Consider the following 24992-nt stretch of genomic DNA (forward strand, 5'->3'; position numbering starts at 1 on the left):
ATACACACAGAAAAAGGAAATTCAGAAGTATATGCATATCTTCACCCTGCAAAAGATCTGCAACCAGAACAAGCTTCTAAATAATATCTCACATGTGCAGTGCCATATAAGGACAACACGAATTGCTGTTCCTTGAGTGACACCACAATTGCTACTAGTTTTGAGAAAATATTCTGCACAGAACCAGGCTATTTGATGGTATCTATTTCTACAATCTTAGGAAAAGACAATTACACATGAACCTTGATTTTTAACTTAAAAAACATTAATCCTGCTCATACAAAAATAGAACTAATCAAATTACAACAATTTCAACCAAAGCCTACTGAAAAATTACTCATAAAACATAAAACAGAATTTTCTCAACAGACAATATGGATGTTGCACAATTATTTTTTAGGTATCTAAAACACACTGAACATACCTAATTTTAAAATCCTTAAAGTCAAAATGCTCCAAAATCTGAAATGTTTTTAAGTTTCAGATACTGGGATTGTAGTGTAGGGATGATCAATTAGTAAACTCTATGCAGATATTCCCAGATCAGAAAAACCTCAAGCTCTAAAACACTTATGGCCCTAAACATTTCAGATAAGGGATACCTAATCTGATAACAGAAACTTACTTAGCTGATACTGAATATGATCTTTTCCTCACTAGGAAAAGCAAGGGAGGCGACACAGAGGGCAACTTTGATGATATGAGGGGAGTGCATGACATGTGAATGGTTCTCAGAATAGGGTAGGAACTAATCTGAGGGAGACCCAAAGCTTTGTTAGCTAAGGTGTGCATGGTTTTGAAATGCTTCCAAGGTGATTGTCATACATCCCTTTCTGAGAGATTATCACTGCAAATAAAAATCCCCAACACAAAAAGCTTCCAGAAGGAAGAAATGGCTTAATAAATAGTGTGTGAAAATTTAAAATAAAAGGTCAATTTATGGCCGTACTTTGTATCATGCTAAAGCAATTATAAGTGGAATACAAAGTTAGTTGTAAATAAAGAAACCATAAACATTAAAAAGCATAGATGACTAGATCATCTGTGGATGATTAATTAATTAATAACGATAGAAATCTCTATAGATAAATGTCTATGTGGCTGAATGGACACTGCAGTACCACTGAGCTCTGTCTGGGTTTGCAGATGAAGACTTGGTGAGCTGCTAAGGTGGTGGGAACAATGGGCACAGATCTGGAAATGAGATATGAGATTTGTCCTAAATTCCCACTTTGTCTCTTATTTCCTTCACTATTTATTAAGCCTTCATGTTTACAAGAAACTGAATGGCACTCCATGTAAAACTGTGCACCATAGCACTGTATTGTGCTGTGCAAGTGGCAGCTATATTTACCTGCGGGAATGCAAACTCATCAGCTTTCATTCCACAGACACTGTCTTTGCTAAGACAATGTTTTTCCTTGTCATTTCACTCTACCTAAGTACCATGGTAATTGCCAAGTCTTTATATATTTGTGTGTTGCATGTATGCAGGGATTAAGGGTCAAAATTATGCAGGCCCAGAGATCGCCTGTTAAAAAAAACAGGGAAAATAGAATGGGATAATAGGTAGATTCCTGTGAACTTACTCACACTAATAATAATAATAGTGCGTAATAGAGTGAATACTTGTGAGCTATTATTTATAATTTACATTGGTATAGAGTCTTCTATATTGATACAAGTTAGTTATATTGAATATGCTCCTATTTCTTTTTATAATATTTGTACACCTATACAGAGTTATTTTGTCAGATTGTATGCATGTATGTCTCGAACTCTATTTAAGACATTTTGTATGTTGATATACTTTTAGGATATATTCATCATATTGTATTATATATTTCTACCTCTGATCAAGATACTTATACACTGCTTACACTTTGAGGTCATTGTCCTCATTTACTGCACAGTTGTTTAAAGACTATTTAATATTCCGATATAAAGTCTTAGTCTTTAAGTTATATAGATATTAAATATTATAGGCCAATAGTCTTTCATGCTTGTCATAGTTAGACTAATTAGGTTTTTAGAAAATAAATACATAGAAACTATATTCTGCATAGATAGGTAATCTTCAACCACTTCAGAGAATTGTAGAACATGGCATTCTTAAATAACTTAGGGTTCTGTTGACATGAGATACAACTGCTCCTGGCAGCACCGATCTATTACTGAGAGAATGTTGAACACCAAAGACATTCCACTGGGAGCTTGTTTTCTTCTTGACACAACTGGCCTTTGGGCAAGGAACTGCCCATGCCCTGACCACTGACAAAGTATACAATGTCTGGACTAGACAAACAGGATATAAGAAGAAAGACTGCCAAATCTTGCCAAGACAGGGTAAAATGGTTTTAAAAAATTTTCCTGCCTCTAAAAATGGTCTAGGCCTTAGCCAAAGTTGGTTGCCTCAACATTTCAAATGAGACTTTGGGTGATTGCCCAGGTAGCCAGTTGTCTTTGTCATCTACTGCACATTTTGGAAACTGCTTGATTGTACTTCCTGCCTACTGAAGTAATATTATCTCTCTTCTCAGGCCTTCGATGGGGTTGAAGATTTGATAGTCATAGTTACCTTCCTCTTATGAAATAGCCAAACCATTTCTAACGTAAGACTTAGACTCTTTAGCATAGAATGATTATTAAAACATTTTACATAAGCTCCTTGCTTAATATTGTTTATGCTGGCTCTAATTCTAATTTTATACATGATATCTGTTCTTATTGTATATAGTTTTGTATTGGGTTTGGAACTCTCTTATTTAGACAAAAGGGGGAGGTGATGGGGAACCTCCTTTAGCCAATGGCCTTTGGGAGGCTGGATCAGGTTGGGGCGTGACTTTTGGATTCCCAAAAAGCTGCTGGCCCGCCCAATTCTCTCTCTTCTTCCTATGCTCTACACCTTGAGGTTGGACCTCCGTTCCTGTTCCGTGAGTTTTCCCCATTAATAAAGAAAGGTCTTAGAACACAGCATTTGAGTCAGGTTGGGATTATTTGACTCGCATCACCCCTCTTTCATGCGTTCAGCTTCAATATTTAGTAAGGCTGTCCTTGAACTTGTGATCTTACTGTCTAGTCAGGTCAGAATTTTACAGGTATGTATTGTTATATCTGACTAAGTATTTTTTTTAAAAAAAACAGAAACATATTTTAAAGGGGGGATATCCATACTACAAGAGACAATTAAGTACTTATGACTCAAAATTAACAGATGCTAATGTTTTGGTCTTAAAATTCTTATTGGGCATGTTGGTGCATGCCTGTAGCCCTAGCCACTCAGCATATTGAGGCAAGAGATTGCAAATTCAGGGTCAGCTTAGGCTTCACAGTGAGTTCAGGGTCAGCTGGGGTGATGCACTGAGAGCTTGCCTAAATATAGAAGGTAGTGATAATAACAATAATTCTCTAATGCCTATACACAAAATTCAAAGTTAGATATATTAAAGTTTACCTCACAGTATCTCCCACAGTCTTTTTAAAGTTAATACATATCTTTTCAATGTATATTTTTGAACTTTTATAATACTTACATGCATAACAAGATACACTTTTTGTTTTAAAAGTTTACATGTGTTATAAATACTATTTTACCATTTTATTATTTTAAATTCTATAGTTTCTTTATTGTTATTATTTTTATTTTTATTTTATGTGCATTGGTGTTTTACTTGCATGTATGTTTGTGTGAGGGTGTCAGATTCTCTGGAACTGGAGTTACAGACAGGTGTGAGCTGCCATGTGGGCTTTGGGAATTGAACCTGGATCCTCTGGAGGAGCAGCCAGTGTTCTTAACCAGGGAGCCATCTCTCCAGCCCCTATTTTTATCATTTTATAACTTTCCCCCACTAAGGCTATGACTATCTATGTGTTTACCACAGATGAAGTGTTTTAGGATACATTTCCCCTACCAATGGGCACTTAGGTGGTGTCCAGTTTTTCTGTCAGTAGGAGCCATGGTGAAATGAAGAGAAGCTTCATTTCAGGGTCCTTAGAGTTGACATCTACAAGCAGCAATGCTTGGGTGTAAGACTACACAGGTCTTCAGCATGTCCCAGCTCTGATAACTTATTTTCCAAAGCAATTTTACTACTTGTACACTAAATCTCGTAAGTGGGAGGAAATAAGCTCCTAGATGCCCACATCCTTGCTAACACTTGATTTTATCACCTACTGTTTGTCAATCAGATAGGTATAAGATGGTATCTCCTTGTGGCTTCAGTGCCCACTTTCCTGATCACTAGGGCAATGGAGCATCATCTCCCATAACACTTCCCACATGTAGGCTTTCTCAAGTAAATGGTCTGCTCATAGTTGTACCTCCCCCTCCTCCCTAGTTGCTTAACTTCCTAACTCAATTATCATCAGAGAAGCTTCATCCAGCAACTGATGGAAATAGATGCTGAGACCCACAGGCAAACATCAGGCAGACCTTAGGAAATTCTGTGGAAGATAGGGAGGAAGAACTATGGGAGTCAGAGGAGCCAAGGACATCCTAAGAAAACCCACAGAATCAACTAACCTGAGCTCATGGGGACTCACAAGACTGAACCAACAACCAGAGAACTTGCATGAGACTGGCCTAGTCTCCTTGCACATATGTTACAGCTGTGTAACTGTCTTCTTGCAGGACTCCAAAGAGAGGGAGACTGTCTCTGACCTGTGACCTGCTCTCAGGACCCTTTCCTCCTACTGGCTTGCCTACTCCAGCCTTAATAGGAGAGGAAGTGCCTAGTCCTACTGCAATTTGATAAGCCATGGCTAGGAGGCCTGTCCTTTTCTGAAGAGAATGGAAAAAGAGTGGAGGTGAGATTGTGGGGAAGAACTGGGAAGAGAGAAGGAAGGGAAACTGTGATCAGGTTGGGAAAAAATTAATTAATAATAAAAATTGTTGAAGTAGTTCTTTATGTATTCTAAATACTAATCTTTTCTTGTTTAAATGATTACAAATAACTTCCACTTGCATGTGCTTATACTTAGGTCAATTACTTTTTCTGTCAGGCAATTGTAGCAAGAAAAAAACCCAACTCATCAATAAATCTAGGTAGCCACTAGTCTTTTAATATAATTTCTCAAGGGTTCTACACTTTGTAGGTGAAATCATATTTTTGATAGCTTAGTTGTTTACTTATAAATAGTACAGAGGTGTCAAAAGAGGGGACCCTGAGGACATAAAAATAGAAATGTTTTCTGAGTGTTAAAACTACAAAACCCAAATGCTCACGTATGAATATATAAGAACACATTTAAGAAATACTCTCTTAGATCAGATCTTCTGATTTAATATATTAATATGTCACATGTTAATTAAAGAAAAGAATTAGTACTTTGCTAAGGAATGAAAGAAAGTGAAGGGGAAGATGTGCTGGGGAAAGTCAGTTCTGCCTATTTCCACAGTCCAGGGCATTAGTGTTGGTAAATGGATATGGAGTCAGATCTATGACCTCATTGATATGACCATGGGGAGAATCTTGGGGAGGAGGAATCCAACTTAGAGCTTAATAACATTACAGTAAATAATGAACAGAGAGGTTGCATAATAGACAGGCTAGAGATTGCCTGAGTTCAAATGTTTGCGCCATCATTCACGAATTGCCTTGGACAAGCTCTTCTTCCTCCAGAAAAAACAAACAAACAAAACATGAGTAATGGCAGTACCTCACTTAGAGAGATGTTAAGAGGGCTGAATGAGTTAATAAATGTACCCACCAAGCAGAAACTATTCAGTATGTTACCCAAATAGCCAAATGCTAGGGAAAAGGCAGAAATACACAAAGAGCAGTGACCAGGAGCTGAGTGTAAACACGGGATCTAGAGAAGTATACAATGAAAGCTGCTCTGGGCCAACTCTGGAAGAAAGCGACAAGGGGAACCGAATTGTAGCTTACATTCCTAACAGTGGTGACTGGGATAGGAAAGCAGATCTATTCTGCGTTATTCTAGCCAGACCATACTGAAACTCAGCAAGCAGACAAAGAACGTGAGGGCGTCTGGAAAGGTGCCAGAGGACACACTAGTATTTATCTGGGTCTGGGCTTTTCTGTGTAACCTGGGTGGCTGAACTACTCATCACGCTGCAACGGGAAATGGTGGCAGGGCGCCTTCTCTAAACCCCTGCCTCAGTGACAGACTCGAGTGAGAGTAGCAGTCCTAATCCCCCTGCTGTTACTTGATCTATTCTTTTGGAGACAGGGTCTCTCCATGTAGCCACACTGGCCTCCAACACACTACTCTACTGACCGAGTCTCCCAAGTTCAGGGACTACAAGCGCACATCACCATGGCCAGTTTGTGCTCTATTTTCAAACATTGCCCAACAGTAAATTTCTAGATCAAAAGTTCTTTACGCCTTTGGCTAATACTGTTGGCATAGGTGTTACAGACAGTTCCTCTGCGCCAGTTCCTTCCTGCCCTTTCTGGTGCCCTATGAATGGAGACTTTCTTAGCAGTGCGCCACTCCCTTCTGCTGTTTTCCTTTCCTGTACTGAGAGCACCTCTTTCTCTTCCTCAGTTCAGTTTTGTCTCTGTGTCTCTACTTTCTCTTTTAAGCCTCTTTTCTCATAATTGCATGCCCTCTTCTTTTCCACACCCCCTCTCCATCTGCCAGAAGCAGAAATGCTCATCTGGATGGGGAAATTCAGTCTGTACTCAGAAGAAAAACACCGTTTCCTCTATATCCTTTAAACAAACACATTCAGCTGGCTGCAAAGGGAACTGATAGGTTTGCATGCATGCTCATATTCAGTTCCCCTTTGTGGCCAGTGAGGCTTGAAAAACACAGGACACATGGGGTCAGCTCTTGTGGGTAACAATTACAAGGTTCCAAGTAGCTGTGGCAATTAGGGAGCAAAGACTAAGTAAACATATGTGAGTATCCTGGTCCAATGATTTGAGATTTATAATCCTCAAAGCAGTGAAACCTTGAGTGATGGTGACAAGGACAGCTAGTACAGTGGAAGCTCCTCCACCCTTCTGGAATGATTGTCTTTCCATCGATTTACCCACTCCCAGGGTTGAACAAACTACTACAAGCTAGCAGGAATAGGCTTTTCTTCTAGTTTTACTGCAAAGCCAGATTAATGTTCTGGAAGCAAAAGAAAGGGAAGGCTATTAATACTGGATAAAAATTACAAAGGAAATGGTCCAGATCCATGGCACATTTAATGTAGCTTTCAATAAGAGGAGGAACCAAAGCAGTTTGACAGCTCCAAGACCTGCCTGGGACATGGCAGGTCCTTTACGAAGCACAATCTTCTTTGCTCTGAGGAATGTTGCCGAGGAAACAGTGAATCAAAGGTACAAATACCTTATTAATCCCTAAGGAAGGAGCTAGTTTACTCTACGTAGAGGAAAAAAAACAAAAGTCTAGTGAGCACATCAAATCTGAAAGCATATCAAAAGGAATGTGGTAGATGAAAAAGAAAAGAATGTATCAGAACGAATTTCTAAAAAGGCGATAATGGATATAATACATTTCTTTAGGAAAAATTGAGTTCTTGGAGCGATTTTACTTCCCAGTTCTTTTGTCTGTCAGGTGGGCGGAGGGAATAGTGTAGTTATGTGATAGCCCCAAGCAGGATGGGAAGTGGCAGGAGGACTGAAGATTCATTGGCAAACCACATTTTCTCAAGGCTAAAACAACATGTGTGCGCCTGATGCAGAGAGATGAATGGTGAGGCATCTTTAGGAGGAAGGCTCAGGCCAGCTGATAGGCTACAGGAGGAAAGTGAGGACAGTTGAGGATAAAGGGTATCTCTTCTAATACTTTCTTCAGAAGATAAAATCTACTTTAAAATATATTTACTAATTATTTTCATTATAAGCATTTTAGTATTATCTGACTTTTCAAACTATATCCATCAGTTACCATAATTTTATTTTAAAAGTTAAATACTAGAAGATGGCCACAAAACTGTCCCATGCTAAAATGTTAGATTTTCTTTTTCTTTTCTTTGGGGGAGGAAGGTCTCTTTTGTAGCTGACAGCCCGGACTCACAGAGATCCATCTACCTCTGCCTCCTGGGTGCTTGTGCCATCACACCATCCTGTCAGACTTTAACCTCCAGAATAATTATAGTTATGAACATTTCACAGAGGCAACTCTTATGATAGTCATTAGAACAAGACAAAACAAAAGCAAACCAAAGAATCCTGAAATGATCTAGCCTACTCATGGCTTTCATCATAAGGACAGAAATGATTGTTTTAAAATTATTTTGATTTTATCATATTTAAAGTGGTTTTAATCCACTAGAATAATGACATTTATAGATTTGTTAGGGCTTAAGAGGACGAACCCCACATTTTTCTATTTGCTTAGTTTCCAGTTGGAAATGACTGCAATGTAGGCAGGTTCAGCTTGTGCTAGCAAAGGGTTTGACACTGGTGATACACTGCCCTCTGGCGGCCAAAGATTTAAAGAAGCGTGCAGCTTAGAGAGCTGTCCTGTTTAAAATTTAATGCAGGTTTTTCTCTTCAATTGTTTCCTATTAGGTATTTATTTCTGGAGATGCGGAAATCAAGAACATCTATTATTTCCAAGCATCAATGCTTTAGTTTTATGAAAGCATTACATTTCAGGTTGCTTTTCCCTGAAAGAAAAGGCAACAAGAAAATATTAGAAACAGTGCCATGAATAGAGCTGTTTAAAAAATTTTGAAAAAAAAAAAAAGACTTGTTTGGAATGATGACTTGAAATTATTATTTCAACTCTAACCTGTTTCCACACACCAAAATTTATCACAATGCAAGTGCCAATCGAAGAGACCCCTAGTTTAACAGGAATCATCAATGATTGCTAACACCCACTGGGTAAAGGGGTAACATTAAATTCAGAATCTCAAAGCATGACCCTCAGATTACATGGAAAGTTGGCAATGGGTACATAAGTAAGAACTGGTTTTGGTCAAAGGAGATACTTATTCGGCCACCTTATCAAAAGCAATAACCACAAAACAGACTCCACGTTGTGCGTATATGTTTTTTGTTTTGTTATTTATCACACATGCACACATACACACCATTGTTTTGGATTTGATTTTTTGAGAGATAGACAGACAGACACAAAGAGAGGGAGAACATAAAATTGGGTGGAAAGGGAGGATTTTGGGGAGGGGAAAATATGATAAAAATATATTGTATAAAATGTCTTTTAAATAAATACATAAGAACAACGCAGATTCTGTGAGTGCTATCCTATTTGATGTGAGTCAGGATAAAGTAGCATTTAATACTTGAGGTCAAATCAAGGCCTTATATTAGTTGTGTTACCATAGATAATATGCTATCTATGAGCCTGTATCTACCATATAGAAAGTAGAATAATGGCATTTATCTCCACAATATCCTAAAACTTCTATGTATGTATATGCATAATTATAAAAAATGTAGTTAAGGGATTGTCATTTATTATCAAATTCTCTTTTTCTGATCCTCACTCCCAGGACAGTGTCTCATTACATAGCACTGGTTGACCTGGAACTTTCTATGTAAAGCCAGTTGGCCTTGAAGTCACAGAGATCCACTTGCTTCTGTCTCCTGTGTGCTAGGATTAAAGACCTGTGCCATCATGCCTGGCTATTAGCAATTTTTCTAAGAGCAGTTTATGTAAAACATATTACTTCAATATTTGGGGCTTTCAGTGTGAGAAACTAAACACAGACACTAAGAGGTACATGAAGGAAGACCCCATAACTAGGTCTATATGAAAAGCCGAAAGCCCACGCTGAAGGCTGGCAGACGCTGGGTTAGCAGCAGACGCTGGGTTAGCAGCAGACGCTGGGTTACCAGACTCACTGTTTTCTCATTAGGTACTTCACAACTCTCCTTTGCTGCTTTTGGTGCTGGGATTGAAATCAAGGGCATCCGTGATATTTAGAAATGTCTAAATTTTGATTAGAATTTTCTACTGTTTTTTAGTAGTTACTGAAACAAATACTCATGCTGCTTGGTAAGAATCCAGCTCTGAAAAGTAAGAAGAGCACCTTTTTGGGGCACTAATAAACAATGTTTAGCAGACACTTAGAAACTGCTTTTGCTAGAAGGCTGGGGAGAAGGCTCAGGTCGTTAAAAGTGCTTGATGCAAACATAAGGACATGAGTTTGATATCCAGAGACCCCCTCCAAAAAAATAAAAAAAAATAAAAAAAGGCTGGGTCTTGTAGAGTGCTTTTAATCCTGTGATGGGAAGGCAGAGACAGGATCTTTGTGACCAGCCAGTCCAGCCTCATTGGTGAGAGTTTCATGTCAATGAGAGAGCCTGTCCTCAATGGAGGTGGATGTTGTTTCTGAGGCTAGAATCTGCACTTGTCCTTTGGCTTTCACATGCATATATACATGCACCTGCATACACTGGAACACGTGCACACACCCATACATGGAAAAAAGAAAAAACTCCTGATCTTCCTAAAAATCATTACCTTCTCATTTAGGCCCCCATATAAGTCTGGCACCTCTGCCTTCATTTTACGTCTATCCCTTCTACTTTCCCTTTCTTGTTATGTTTTAATCACCCAAGGAATGCCTATGAAAAAATCCACAATAACTAACTTATTCCATTGCCCTTCAAGACAAGACTAAAGGAGGTCTCTTGGTATTTTTTTTTTTTTTACCAATTCCTGCTCCAGGCACCTAAAAGGTGCCTAAAGTTCTCCAGTCATTATCCTAAACCAGTAGTCCTTTGGAGTCTGTCCCCCAGATTAGGACAGTTATCTACAACAAGGATTACAGTATGAGCAACCATCTCCTGAGAAGCACCCTGTCCCCTCCAACAGTAAGAACTTCTACAGCCCACCTTACTGAACCAGAACTGAGTCAACAATTTGTTGATCACAAGGTGATTCACACAAAGTATTGGCTACACCTTGACAAAGGCTGACAATTATGCATAGCTCTTGACTTCTTGCCTCAATTTGTCCTCTATTTAAAATCCATAGCTGGCTGGGATGTGGTGGCACAAGCCTTTAATCCCAGCACTCGGGAGGCAGAGACAGGCGAATTTCTGTGAGTTCGAGGCCAGCCTGGTCTACAAGAGCTAGTTCCAGGACAGGCTCCAAAGCTACAGAGAAACCCTGTCTCGAAAAAAACCAAATGACACTTATCTGTTTCTGTTTTCGATGTGCGCATGTGATTAACTCTCCTTTTCCTGCTCTTTGCAATTTTTCATTTGTTTCTTGAATTGGCATATTAGGATGGGTAGCCTACTCTGTTAGAGCTATTGGAGAAGGGGCTTGAACTCTAGGTACAGATGGGTCTCCCATGATTACGGCTTCTTGTAATAGACATGAAAGCCTGAGAGCAGTAGAACTGGAAACAGGGCTGTGGCCAGACACCACATCCTGAAGAGAACAGGAGGTTGAGTGAGCTTGAACAAACCACATCTTTGAGTAACAGGATTGCACTTCACTTCTAGAGCTAACTGCCTTGGGTAAGCATTGAACTGAACAATGCTTACTACCATGGCCCTCTTTGAGAGAACTCATGATCTTTAGTATGTAATGTTCTAAATGTGCACAAAATAAGACGCGTTCTTGTCTTGTATATCAGTTTCCCTCTTAATGCCCTGAGCTTCTGATTGGTCAGATGGACAATTTAAAAGGCCAGTTACAGCCAGATTAGATACTAGCATGAAGAGGCAAAAATAACTTCCCATTTGAAACACGTAAGTTCAAGTATGACTAAGTTATCTCATGTCCTCTGGCTTTTGGCTTTGATGGGTACTGGTACGTGTGACCTTGAGCACCCTCCTGCTCCCCAAGTTCACATAGTCAGTAAAAACAGCTCACCATGGGTTGCAAAACTGAATGGGAACATGGCCACTTTCTGGACCACTCTTACTGAAGTACTCCAAAGGAATCCTGAAACCAGATTTAAAAACTGCACCTGATACATGCACCAAGAAAATTCAGCTCAAGGCAGAAGCTGAACTTGGGGAAGATAACATTTCCAAGAGGCAGATCATAAGGATCAGAGAAGAACACTTTGATCAGATGCTAGAAGTAGTAATCACATAAGAACATTTACACATGGACAAATAAAGCAGAATTTTGAAGAGGTGAATGATGGGAACAGAAAGAACCAAAACAAACAAACAAAAAATTATAAAACCTCCTTGTAACAAAGGAGCACTTTTTATTTCCTAGAGAACTTACAACTTGGTTAATATTCTTGAACTGTCTCCCTGAAAAGTAACATTTTTGCTAGTGTATTATCACCTGATGTTAATTTTTTCTACTACTGGAAATATTTTCTACTTCTTAGAAATTTTCCACCATTTTACTAGTAGTGTCACGTTAGGCGCCCCTGTTACTCCTCTGAGCCTCGTTCCCACCACTATTCCTCACACAGTCTCTGTTCTCTCCTTTCAGTTATTTTCACAAGGTTTTTCTGGAACCATTTTGATTTACTGTTTCTTCCATTCTCTAATTCAGAGCATGTGAAGTTTGCATAATACATCACATCTTCATTGAATTTTAAGAAACTCCAGTTTGTGGTTAGTCATCCTATTTCTTTGACCTCCACATGCCACTAGAACCGTGACAGAAACTCCAATAAATATCTGTGTGAACTGCACTGTTCAAGAAAAATACAGACCACTAAAATACAAAACAGTTAAGAATGCAACAATGGTCACTTTTTAAGGTGTTGTCCATCTTGGGGAATTCAAGGGGCTTGCTGGATATGCAAAACTCTGAGTTCTATTCCCAGAACTGCCAAAAGAGAAATGGCTTTTATAAAGGCAGGGGGAGGCTGGTTTTGCAGTGGGACAATGGGGAGAAAGCTATGGGCCCATCCCTCCTTCCCTTGCTGGCAGTTACCTTTGCCTTTTCTGCCTTTTGTTACTCTACATGCTGAAGAAAAGTATAGCAAAATGATGAAGATGGTAATTGCCAAACAATTTTTATATTTATAGATCCCAAACTTCTGGTGACTTTCAGATAACATCAGAATGTGTAGCCCTCCTTGTTCTTTTAATTCTCTGCATCAATCAACTTAGAGCATACAAATTGTTGTGAAGGTTAACTTGTAGAAAACTAGTATGTTTGTAACTAGCCCAGAAGGTGAAGGGAAATGGGCACAGAGCTTTCTGCCCATTGTACCACTACACAAGGCAGACTTTCCCTCCCTATAAAAGCCCTTTCTTGTAACTCAGTTCTCTGAGGTAGAGTTTTGCTAATGATAGCCCTCTCCAGCTTCTCAGGATCAATCTTGGAATAAACCCGATTTTTCATCTTCTACATACTGGATGAATGGTAAGCAGATGGGGTGGAACTGGGTCTGAAAACAAGAAGTGGCAAAACTGGGCTAGGGATGTAGGTAGCTCAGTGGTACAGTGCTAAATGTACATAGCTCTTATACATAGCTCTGGCTATGTGTATTTACCCTTCATTTAGTGGTTCACTCACAGACTGACTAAACAATCTTGCATGTAAGCTTATTTTCATAATTTGTTATGACTACTAACTTGTTCTGAAACACATTTGCTACTTCCAAGGATCCCCAAATCCATCATAAAATGCTCTAACTGATGTACTCACTACTACTTCAACTCCAAATGAAGGTAGCACATTCCAATTTGAAGTGGAGAAAGAGTTGGTTTTAGGAACCAAACTGGGTTCCTGTCCCTGGGAATAGTCTGTGTACACAGTGAGTATCTCTGGGCATCAGCCTTTTAAACCTCAAAACAGCCTCATGATCACTGATGACTATGCGGTTTAATCCAGCAGAGTGATGCTGGATTCGATCAAGCTGGCAAAAGTAAGAAAACTTGACGTTTTGTTTTCCTCTAGTCTTGGAAAAGATAGATTGCAAAGAAGCCATCCACAGACAATTTTGGAATTAAGCTTAAAGACAAATTTATATCGGTATTTTACTGAGTTACTGGAGAACAGCTCCTTCTGTCATGCTCACAGAGAAATAATTAGTTATGTGGGATTAAGTCTTTGAATGTAACTTTAGCCAATCACAATAGTAAAGCTAACTACTTCAGAAAATAATCATAAGGAAGTATACTAAATATGTTTATAGGTGGATTGCCCACTAACTTCCTCCCACTAAAGAAATAGAGAAATAAGCAATGTTTTTTTTTTGTTTTTTGTTTTGAGGGAAGAGGTAGTTGCTACATTTTCCATAACTATTGAATTTCTTCAATACTCTAATTTCCTTTTTCTCCCCATTGTAGTTGCTGTCATGCAAGACTATTCATACTGGTTAAGGATACTGGAAGAGTGAAGATCGGAGAATTGTGAGTCTGAAATTTGCATCACTAACCTGAACAGTATAATATTAGTCAGCATAAGCTTCTCATACAGGTAAGGGTGATTCTCTGTTCAGTTTTAGCTTAACGATTAACTAAAATGTCTGAAAGGAGTCAACTGTTTGAATTGTGAAAACTGATCATTAAGTGAGGTAGTCAGCATAGTAAGTATCTAACTAGCCATGAGTAACTGCTAGAGTTGTAGACATCTTCTCACTTCACTTGTCACATTAGCAGAGAGCCAGCGTGTAGACAGACACCTTGTCAAGGGATGCACACTTGCAGACATTTTCTTGGAAGCAATTCTGTAAGTGCTCACTTTTATTTGACTTCTCAAGTTTAGTTGTATTTTACAAATTTTACAAACTGTTTTTCCAGTAGGTTTAGAAGAATCCAAGGCTATTACTCAAGGGGACACAAATTTGGGAAACTGAAGAAGTGTTATTTGTTTCTGTAGAGACTCAACATCATTGATCCTTCTTGATATTCTCTTGCCCTCCTTTCGTTAGGGAATATTTGCTAAAGATATTCATGGTAGCACCATTCCCTTTGCTGCTTTTTAGCGTGCAGTGCATTGTCTCTGCAGCAGGAGCTACTGCTTTTCATATAAGATGCTTCATCCATTAAAAGAAGCTTTGGCCCTTCTGTACAATCAAATTCTCCTTTGAACAGAAGGATTTTACTTAATAAATGAACTGGTTCACTTAAATCTCTATTTGTCTGATTTTGAAATCAGCAATGTTACAGATTAGGGTTGCATCTTAAAACTATAACTGCAGCACATTGCAGTTCAACAGCTGGAAAGGCACTCTGAAACATATGGTGCAATTTCTAAGTAAAAATTGTAAAAAAATAAAATGAAGACAATGCTAGACCTAATTCAGGGTCTCAGTATTTGAATGCAGACAAACTGCACAGTCTCTAAGTCTTTCAAAAATGCTAATGTATTAGGAAATAATCCTCATTTTTATAAAATCTGGCATATAATTTTAAAGAAATCTAAGATACAGAAAATAATAAGACTACAATTCTGAAGAGGAATAGAGAATACAATAATACCAAGAGGCAGAGGTCAGAGTATGGAAAAATCTTTTCATGTTTATCATCAAAAGAGTGACGGGAATTAAAAAAAAAAGAGAGACCCTGCTGTATGTTCTAAAAGAGCAGAGTACGGCGACCACAAGTTAATGGTGAAGACAGAGAAATGGTTCATTCTAAAGAGAAAGCACATTCCTTAAAAGGAAAAACTGCTTTGATAATTGCAACTTTGGAAGACAGAAATCATGATTCTTATTTGACTAGAATCCAGTAACTTTTCTGTTACTCTCATCTGAAAACAGTAAATAAAGAGAAAAATAAATGAGTTTGTATATGATCCCTCAGTTTCTTTCATATACCTCTGCAGCAAGAAAGATTTAAAAGTAAGATATAAAAAAGTAAAAACCAGTTGGACTGTGATAGTGGTGCACACCTTTAATCTCAGAACTAGGGAGGCAGAGGCAGGTGGATCTTTATAAATTCAAGGTCAACCTGGTCTACAGAGGGAGTTCTGGGACAGTCAAGGCTATACAGAAAAACTCTGCCTTGAAAAACAAAACAAAATAAAAAAGTAAAAACCAGGGCTAGAGAGATGACTTAGTAATAAGAGCACTGGTTGCTCTTCCAGAGAACCCAAATTTGAGTGAGTCTCAATAGCCACAGTAGCTCACAACCATATCTACCTATAACTCCAGTCCCAGGGGAGCCAACATTCTTTTCGGGCCTCTGCAGGCATTACATACACCCAGTGCCTGGACATACATGCACGTAAAACACCCAAGCATATAAAATAAAAGTTTTTTTAAAAGTAAAAACCACAGTTGCATTTACATTGGATTAAAAACACTATGTCCTCTAAATAAACAAACAAATTCTAAAAAAACACAGATACTAGATTACAGAGGAGGATACATTAGGGTATCTAGCTACCAAGCATAGCAAGTATAGTTTTGACACAAAATTTAATTTACTTAAATATAAGAGTTTAGCACTATTTGGCATGAGAGACTACTGATGACTTCATAATGATCATGGGTTCTGGAGACCTTGGTCTTAATATTTTCTTCCTGTTTAATTCAGGACCTTGTCTGAGTTTTGTTCATTTGGAATTTTGGGTTTACTTCTGGATTATGAAAAAGACCCTTCTAATGGTATTATAGAAAAGTCTTTTAATCTAGCCAAAAATATACTCGGAAACTACATATAATCAATGTTGTAATTAAAAACTAGCTTTTACTTACTTTGAAAAATACGAGCTATAACATAAAAACTATTTATTAATTTTAAGTTATCATATAAAGTGATGAGTTTCACATGTCTGCTAATGTGATTACATTTCTAGCACTGCCCTCTGATCAGCATGTATTAATTTATATGTGCATTTCGATTTCTAGGCAAAACCTATCATGATTTACATATTGCTTTATAATCTAAGGACTAAATTCCTCTAACATAGAAATGATAAATCTCAGGCATTTTTTAACTATTTGTATCAAATTTTGATTTTTTAGACGAAGGCATTACCCATCACTTTAAATACTGTTACTTTTATTTCAACTGGTCCACTGTGACAACTAGAAAAGGTAAGATACCAACCATCTGCATTTTCCAGCTCCATCCAATACATTCTGCTGTTTTTACCCAAAAGCTTAAAAACAAAGACTTAACTTAAATACCATATATAGTTTTAATATTAAGTATATGTAATTCTGTTCTAGCTCCTGTGACAAAATTCAAGAAAATCTGGTATAAATGAGTAACAACTCGACATGCATCCAGCCCTCCATGGTTTCTACCACAGTTTTACCCATCACTTACATGTTTTTGTGTGTTGTTGGTCTCTTTGGAAACTCACTTGCTCAATGGGTATTTTTAACAAAAATAGGTAAGAAAACATCAACACATGTCTACCTGGCAAACCTTGTGACTGCAAACTTACTTGTGTGCACTTCCATGCCTTTTATGGGTACCTATTTCTTGAAGGGTTTCTATTGGAAATATCAATCTGTACAATGCAGACTGGTCAATTTTTTGGGAACCCTATCTATGCATGTAAGCATGTTTGTCAGCCTCTTAATTTTAAGCTGGATTGCCATAAGCCGTTATGCTACCTTAATGAAAAAGGAATCCTTGCAAGAGGCCACCTCATGCTACGAGAGAATGTTCTATGGTCACTTATTAAAAAGATTTCGCCAGCCCAACTTTGCCAGAAAAATGTGTACTTACATATGGAGAGTTGTGCTGGTCATAATTATTCCCATTATCCTATACTACTCAGTTGTAGAGGCTACAGAAGAAGGAGAAGGACAGTGCTACAATCGGCAGACGGAATTGGGAGCCAGCATCTCTCAGACTGCGGGTCTCATTGGAACCACATTTATTGGATTCTCATTTTTAGTAGTAGTGACATCATATTATTCTTTTGTCAACCATCTGAGAAGAGTAAGGACCTGTACCTCCATTACAGAGAGAGATTTGACCTACAGATCTGTGAAAAAACATCTTTTGATCATTCAGGTCCTCTTAGTTGTTTGCTTTCTTCCATATAGTATTTTTAAACCCATTTTTTATGTTCTGCACAAGAGAGGAGACTGTCAGCAGCTGAATTATTTAATAGAAGCAAAAAATATCCTCACTTGTCTTGCATCAGCCAGAAGTAGTACAGATCCCATTATATTTCTTTTATTAGATAAAACATTCAAGAAGACACTATATAACCTCCTTCCAAAATCTTAATTCATCACATATGGTTGACTTTTGCATGGAAACCACCACAAAATAGAAAAGCATTCATGTGACTCTATTAGTGACTTTAAATTAAATGATGAACACGTAACAGCTTGGTTGACAATGGGCACCAAGGAATTTTTTTAGTTTTATGAACAAATATAGGCATAAAATTGGACTTAGAGTTCTACTTATACTGAAAGTTGAGATGGCAGAGACTTTCAGAAGCAAGTTGAGTACATCAAAAAAATTCTACTGTATATGAAATCAAACAAACTTTTTCCTGTTTTCAGTCAACTGCGGATCTTCTGTCCAATACACAATATTTTATGACTTGAAGGATAAAAAAGCAAAAGGCTTATGGGTTTGCTTCCTTTCTAACCTAACACATTAACCCATCTATGGTTAAATTTTATCTTGTTGACAACTTTAAAAAAAGAATTAGAAACGGAAGGACTGGAAAAGTCAACCAGTAAGAAATATCTTCATTTACATCCTATCTAACTGCATGAATAGTGCATTGTAAAGTCAATTTAGTATTACCTGGCTTGTTTTACTGTGAAAGCCAACATTCAATGATTCTAATATTTAATAAACAGATTTCATTTACAAATATGCTTAAACATCTGAATTATACCTTGTCAAAATAAAAAGCAATATAATATATAATTATATGCCAATCTTCATGCTATTTTAATATATTTCCAATATAATGTTATTATTAATGACAGTACCTGCCATATAGTTATGTTCTTTAATTTTTGTAAACTAAATGAATGAATGGTAAAGAAGTGTAATCTTGTCATATAAAAGATTAGCCTGTGGATTTAAATTATCTGGGTTCAGTACTGGCCCCATCTCTTATTTAGCTGGACAATCTTCGGCAAATGACTTACCCTCTTTACATGTTAATTTTTTAAATTGTGGAACAGAAAATATGATCTGATTCATATCATTATTATTAAATCAGATATTGTTACTATTGTGAGCTAGTAGCCAGTACTTGCTGTGTGTTAAGTCCTCTGTGTATATGCTTCATGAGTAGAATTTTAATAATTATGACAATAAACATGTTAATGTACTACTGATGAGAAAATCCTGACGCATAGTTAAGAGGTCATCTCAATCCCTCCAGTATATAAGTATATTTAAGAAGTAATTATTTCTTAGCGATCATTTCTTCCATGTAATCTTGCCAGTAAGAAAAATAGTAATTATATTCTGTATTATATACATTATGATTAAAAAGCAAAAATAAAAACTGTGTTCCCCAAATTATCATAAGCTCCACTGGAGCTATAATATATCTTCTTTTTCTACTTCCATTCTTTTCTCACAAAAAAAAACCAAAGAAAAGAGTTGAGTAAAATCTTATCCCTGTTAGACACTGCTTAAAGACTCATTTTCCTCTCACCCATATGGGAATCACTTCGGTGTTAAAACAAGTTTACATTAAGTTCATGTGATACTACAAATCTTTAATTTCAAGGCTGGTTTTGTTCCTGAACTAGAAGTGTAGAACAGATTTTCTAAGAGCTATGTGCTCAAATTACCAGACATTTTGTGTAATTTTTATCAAAACCCAATACAGAAACATACCCAGTAAATTCTTGTTATTTTTATTTCATTCTTTAACTGAGAAATGAAAATATCCAAAGTTCTAACACATTCTGGCATCAGGTATTAACAGTGTATATCTATTCTGTGTATGTGTATGTGTTTGTGTGTGTGTGTGTGTGTGTGTGTGTGTGTGTGTGTGTGTGTGTGTGTGTTGGGGCATGTGCTTGGGTGTGGCAACTGTTAAATTCAGGTCTTATTCCTCAGAAGTAGTCACCCATGTTAATTTTGAGAGAGGGTCTCTCACTGGGACCTGGGGCTTGCAGATTACATGAGGCTCACTGGTCAGCAAGTGCCAGGGATGTGCCTGTCTCCCCAACACTGGGATTATGTGTCACTAAACCTATCTTTTTATTTGGGTTCTGGGGACTGAACTCAAGGTCTTGTGCTTGTGTGGCAAGCACTTCACCAACTGACTTATCTCCCCAGCCTGTGTACCCATTCTTTAATAGTACTGATTGAATTTTTGGTTCAGTAACTTGCAGAGACAAAGAAGAATTGGAAATTCCTGGTGACTTTCTTGTGTGCAGTTTGAAAACTGAGGTATCTAATGTAGTAGATATGCAAATCACAGAGTAACTCAAAATTGACTGGGAGACTGCCTGAGATGCTCAGATGTCTCCACAGGTACAACCTTACATGAGTTTTAAACTCCAAACTCATTAGACTAAGAGCAACTGAAATGATCATAATTTTTATGGAAACTATATCACATTAATAACTCACTGCAGTAAGAGTTTAAAACATATATAAAACTTTAAAAAGTCATTATTTAAAAAATCACTTCCCAGGGCTGGAGAAATGACTCATCTGTTAAGAGTACTGGCTACTCTTCCAGAGGACCCGAGTTTGATTCCCAGCACACATATTGTGGCTCACGACTGTAACTCTGGTCCCAGGAAATCCAATGCCCTCCAAGAACACCAAATTTACATGGTACACAGACATACATGCAGGCAAAACACCCAAACGCATAAAATAATTTGAAAAATCACTTTACAGGCCAAGCATAGTGGTGCTTTAATCCCAGCACTTGGGAGGCAGAAACAGGCAGATCTCTGTGAGTTTCAGGCCATCTAAGGCTACATAGTGAGACCTTGTTTTTTAAAAAAAGTCGCTTTACAGCTCTATGCACTATGTTACAGATAAATGATATTACCAAAGCAGAATTACTTATATTTAAAACTGATATGATAAAAGGTACATGATTTCTTATCAAATTGCTCATTTTGATAGAAATGGAAGCTGTAATAAATTAAATGTTGCGTTTATTCTCAACACGTTAGTCTTTACATGATTTCCTAAACAGGTAACTATTGTACTGAATTTTTCTTAGAAATTGAAGAATTGGTTATTTAATATCATAGAAAAATATTTTATATAAAGTATCACTTTCTAAATCTACCCTAATTTTAACATTTGTATTTTAGAAATCTTAAGCAATATTTTAACTATAGAAAGCAGGCACGATTTTCCTCTCCTTCCCTCCTCATACACAGTCTCCTTAAGGCAACTGTGAAATTATAAACTAGCAATTCAAAGCATTAAATCTGGACAAACAGAATTCATTATACACTATTTAATCTGAAGCAAGTCAGCCCTTTTTGGGTAGGAGAGGAAGATGGAACATGGTTCTGATTTGGTGAGGTCTTCCTGATCTTGCAGTCTGTCAGGATGGGAGCTATGCTGGATAAGTGGGTGAAAGGAAAGCCTGCAGGTAAACCACAAAGGGAACATTGATAATTTGCTGAGCATTTCGGTCATGTAGCCTAAAGTTGGGATTGCCATGTGATAGCCCCTACCCCACTGATACCATTTCAAAAAGTTACTGCAGATAGAAAAGTTTTATAATTAGTGTTAAAACCTGATTGGCTATATGACACATGACTCCCTGGGCTCAGGTAAGGAGTAATGGAAGAAGCTACTTCTAATAAGCAAAAGAAATATTCATCCTTTAAAGACCTGTGGGACTTTTTTAAAATCCCAATGATTAAGAGCTTATAATCCAGTGAAATGTGTACAAGATGCCCAAGGACCTTATAAGAGTGATGCTCATCATGGGGACCTTGTGGGAGGGTTGAAGGGGAGAGGAAAGGCAGGGAGGAGAGCAGAGAAAAATGTAGAGCTCAATAAAAATCAATAAAAAAGAAAATAAAGAAGAGTAATGCTCAAGTACTAATTATCAGTATGCTTCTTAAAATAAAGACAGAAAGGGAGTGGATCTTATGGGAGGGGGGGTAGAGAGAAACTGGGAGGAATTGGGAGGGGGAAACTGTAATCAGAATATATTGTATGAAAAAAATCTATATTCAATTAAAAAAGTAAACTGGTTTGAATAAGAATCAATTCTTTAAAAGAGAATACAACACAGGGGCTTTTGGAGTTGTGGTAGCTGGTGTAAAGGAAATGTTAGCGAGTGAGCACAAGAGGAAGGGATATTTCAAGAAGTCAGCACTGCTACAGCAAGCCCTGGTTATTGTAAATGTGAAGAATGCACATTTCTAATAAAGTCAGGCACTCAGCAGGTGAAAGGAGAACTGAGAGCAGAAGGGGACCAAAGAGCAGTCAGACGTGCTGACACAGGCTGCAAAGGAAACCACCGAGGAAGCGCAGGCAGAAACACTGAGGCAGGAGGCCATAGGCTGAGTGTATGTGCAACTGAGGCTAGCAGTTTTGAGAACTAAAAACCGAGCTCCCAAACCTCCTGGGCCAGGCCCTGCTCAGAATGGAGAGTGGTTGTGCGTGGTAAACAGTCTGCATGCTCAACACCTGCTTTTCTTCGACTTCAATTCCTGAAGATGTACCAGCGTGAGAGATACAGAGGGCTGAGGAATACCATGTCTCTGCAAACCAGGCAATGCTTTGGGATTCAGGGGAGCTGAGAGAAGTGGGCCAGCTCTCCCAGAGTCAACCAAGTAGCCAGGAACTGCACTGACCTTGACAATGGTCTGATTTCCCTCCGAAGTATTTTGAATTTAGGGGTAAGAAGACTAAAGGGGGCAATATCACTGAATCACAATGGAAATTTGCCTGACCTTTCACAAGATAAAGAATTAAAGAGAAGAAGATGGCAAGAGAAAAAAACAAAAACAAAACAAAACAAAAGAAAAAACAGAATATGTAAGCCTCAGTGCCCACAAGGAGGCAAACCACAAACAATATAATACTACAACAGTGGGTCTTAACAGGGGCTGTTTTATACCTCAGGAGACATTTCTGGTTGCCGTAGTCTGGAGGGCTGGAGATGTTACTGGTCTTTAATGAACAAAGGCCAGGGTACTTCTTAAGCATACTACAATATCCTAGACCGCTTCCCACACTAAGTGTGAAATTCCCAATCTTATGCATGACTGCTGGGATATCCTTCATTATCATGACATGGCTTCTTAAATTAAAAAAAAAATAAAAATACAACTTCTTGAGAAACTGCTTCTCCAAAGCAAGCAGCTTCCACTATGGTTATGTGGTACTAAATGCTCAAATCTAACCAAAATACCTCTTTTCAACTTAATTATGATTTCCAAAGGAAACACTCACTAAGTATAGGAAAAAGTATGATTAATCAATATAAAATCTACCGCTTTTAGATAATCAGGTAAGGCAGGGATGAGGAAGGAGAAAGAAAAGGGGGAGGGAGAGGAGGAAAGGGAGGGACGGAGGGAGGGAGGGAAGAAAGGAGAGACGGAGGGAGAGAGAGAGAGTCTAAAGTTCTCTCATGTAAGTAAAGAATTGCCGTGGTCTTTATTTTCTTCATTAACTAAAAAGGATGTAAACAAACAAAACATTTTAACTGTAGAAATCAAAATATACACCCCCCCCCCCCACACACACAGAGACAAATCACTGACTTGGATGCAAAAAAAAATCCTCGATAGGCTGCTTTAGTGGTAAAAATAATAACATAATAAACCAAGCTAAAATTTAAACCATTACTTGTGTGAAATATATTGGTATTGCATGTGAGGGCACAGCTGAAGGATTTCTGGCTATATGGATGTCCTGAGATCTAACAGGCATGAAGGCTTTACAATGACAAGCAAGCAGGGTCACTCACTAGAACAAGCACTTGAATCTCACTAAGTTTAGTTAAGTTACTAAAGTATTAGGAAATTCTCTTGACACAGCCTTCAAAGCACAGCTGCAACTAAGTGCTCTTTCTGTTTTTCTTTTCTTTTTGGCCACCTGCAATGCTCCTACTCTGCTCTAAGCCGAGCACAATCATCTCCAGTCTCTATTCTGATTTTTGATCACTCTGCCTGGGTCTTAGTGACTTCTATGCTGCTTGTCCAAGCAGGACACTTGTGTTCATGCCTTTACTCTTAGGTATCGGCTCAGCATACTTCCTCTAGTTTCTTCAAGTCTCTGCTTGGGTGCCATGTCATCTCAGTGTGTCTGCTTTGACAACTCTATTTAATCCTGTAGCTCCTTCTTCTGCATCCCCTCTTCCGCTTATCCCCTCCCTTCCTTCTTCTCTTCTCTTCTCTTCTCTTCTCTTCTCTTCTCTTCTCTTCTCTTCTCTTCTCTTCTCTTCTCTTCTCTTCTCTTCTCTTCTTCTTCTTCTTCTTCTTCTTCTCTCTCTCTCTCTCTCTCTCTCTCTCTCTCTCTCTCTCTCTCTCTCTCTCTCTCTCTCTCTCTCTCTCTGAGACAGGGTTTCTCTGCATAGCCCTGGCTGTCCTGGAACTCACTCTATAGATCTGGCTGGCTTCAAACTCACAGAGATCTGCCTGCCTCTGTCTCCTGAGTGCCTCTCAGTTTCTGAACTGCCAGTTTACTTCTTTCAGCACAATGACTTGCTATCTATCTCCCTGTATTATAATGTCAGCCCCACGAGGGCTGAGACTGTCTTGTACACTGGTGTAGCTCCAGGTCCTAGGACAGTAGGTGCTCGAAAAGTATCCCTTGAATGAATATCTTAAGAAAATATACCCAATTCAACAATGTCAATGAAGTAAACTGACTATTCCATTCAATCATACAAAATGCCCATATTTCAGGCACCATCAACATAATGGTACCTGAGTATAAAGGCCAACACACTGCAAGTCCTCTGCTGAGTCTCCCTGACAACTGAAATATGGGGCTTTTTGCCTAGTGATTTCTTAATTTGCAGTCTGAGAATTACTTCTCTATTTCCTACTTTAGTAGGTTTTTAAGTGCTTCCTAAAAATTACATGGCATGTTCCTCAGAAAAAGAAACTAATTTAATATAACCCAGTATAAAACTACTTTCAAGCCTTTGCACACACTGTTCCTTCTCTGTGAAATATTCCCTTGTCCTCATACAACTACTCTATCATTCAAGATTGCCTTCAGGAAACCCTCTGATGCTGTCTCTTAATGATACTTGCCACCCTCTCT

General features: G+C 38.1%; 2 protein-coding genes across 19 annotated transcripts in view; one reads left to right on the top strand and one right to left on the bottom strand.

Annotated features, from left to right (window-relative positions):
- The window catches only part of Gpr82 (G protein-coupled receptor 82), a 44047-nt gene extending 24752 nt beyond the window's left edge, over positions 1 to 19295 (top strand). For 2 of the 5 annotated variants that reach the window (XM_048461602.3, XM_048461603.3), the window contains exons 2-5: positions 4631 to 4806; positions 14178 to 14307; positions 16802 to 16873; positions 17009 to 19295. In XM_048461602.3, the coding sequence (XP_048317559.2) occupies positions 17043 to 18026 (984 nt within the window). In that variant the 5' untranslated portion in view covers positions 4631 to 4806; positions 14178 to 14307; positions 16802 to 16873; positions 17009 to 17042 and the 3' untranslated portion in view covers positions 18027 to 19295. Of the gene's footprint in view, positions 1 to 4630; positions 4807 to 12188; positions 13249 to 14177; positions 14308 to 16801; positions 16874 to 17008 lie in introns of those variants that run through there. The other 3 variants (XM_048461607.3, XM_087902838.1, XM_087902837.1) reach the window with 3 other exon arrangements.
- The window catches only part of Cask (calcium/calmodulin dependent serine protein kinase), a 350284-nt gene that overhangs the window by 133992 nt on the left and 191300 nt on the right, over positions 1 to 24992 (bottom strand). The gene's annotated exons all lie outside the window — the stretch shown is intronic.

This window comes from Myodes glareolus, chromosome X (genome assembly GCF_982192425.1).
Source record: "Myodes glareolus chromosome X, mMyoGla1.1, whole genome shotgun sequence".
Taxonomy (NCBI): Eukaryota; Metazoa; Chordata; class Mammalia; order Rodentia; family Cricetidae; genus Myodes; species Myodes glareolus.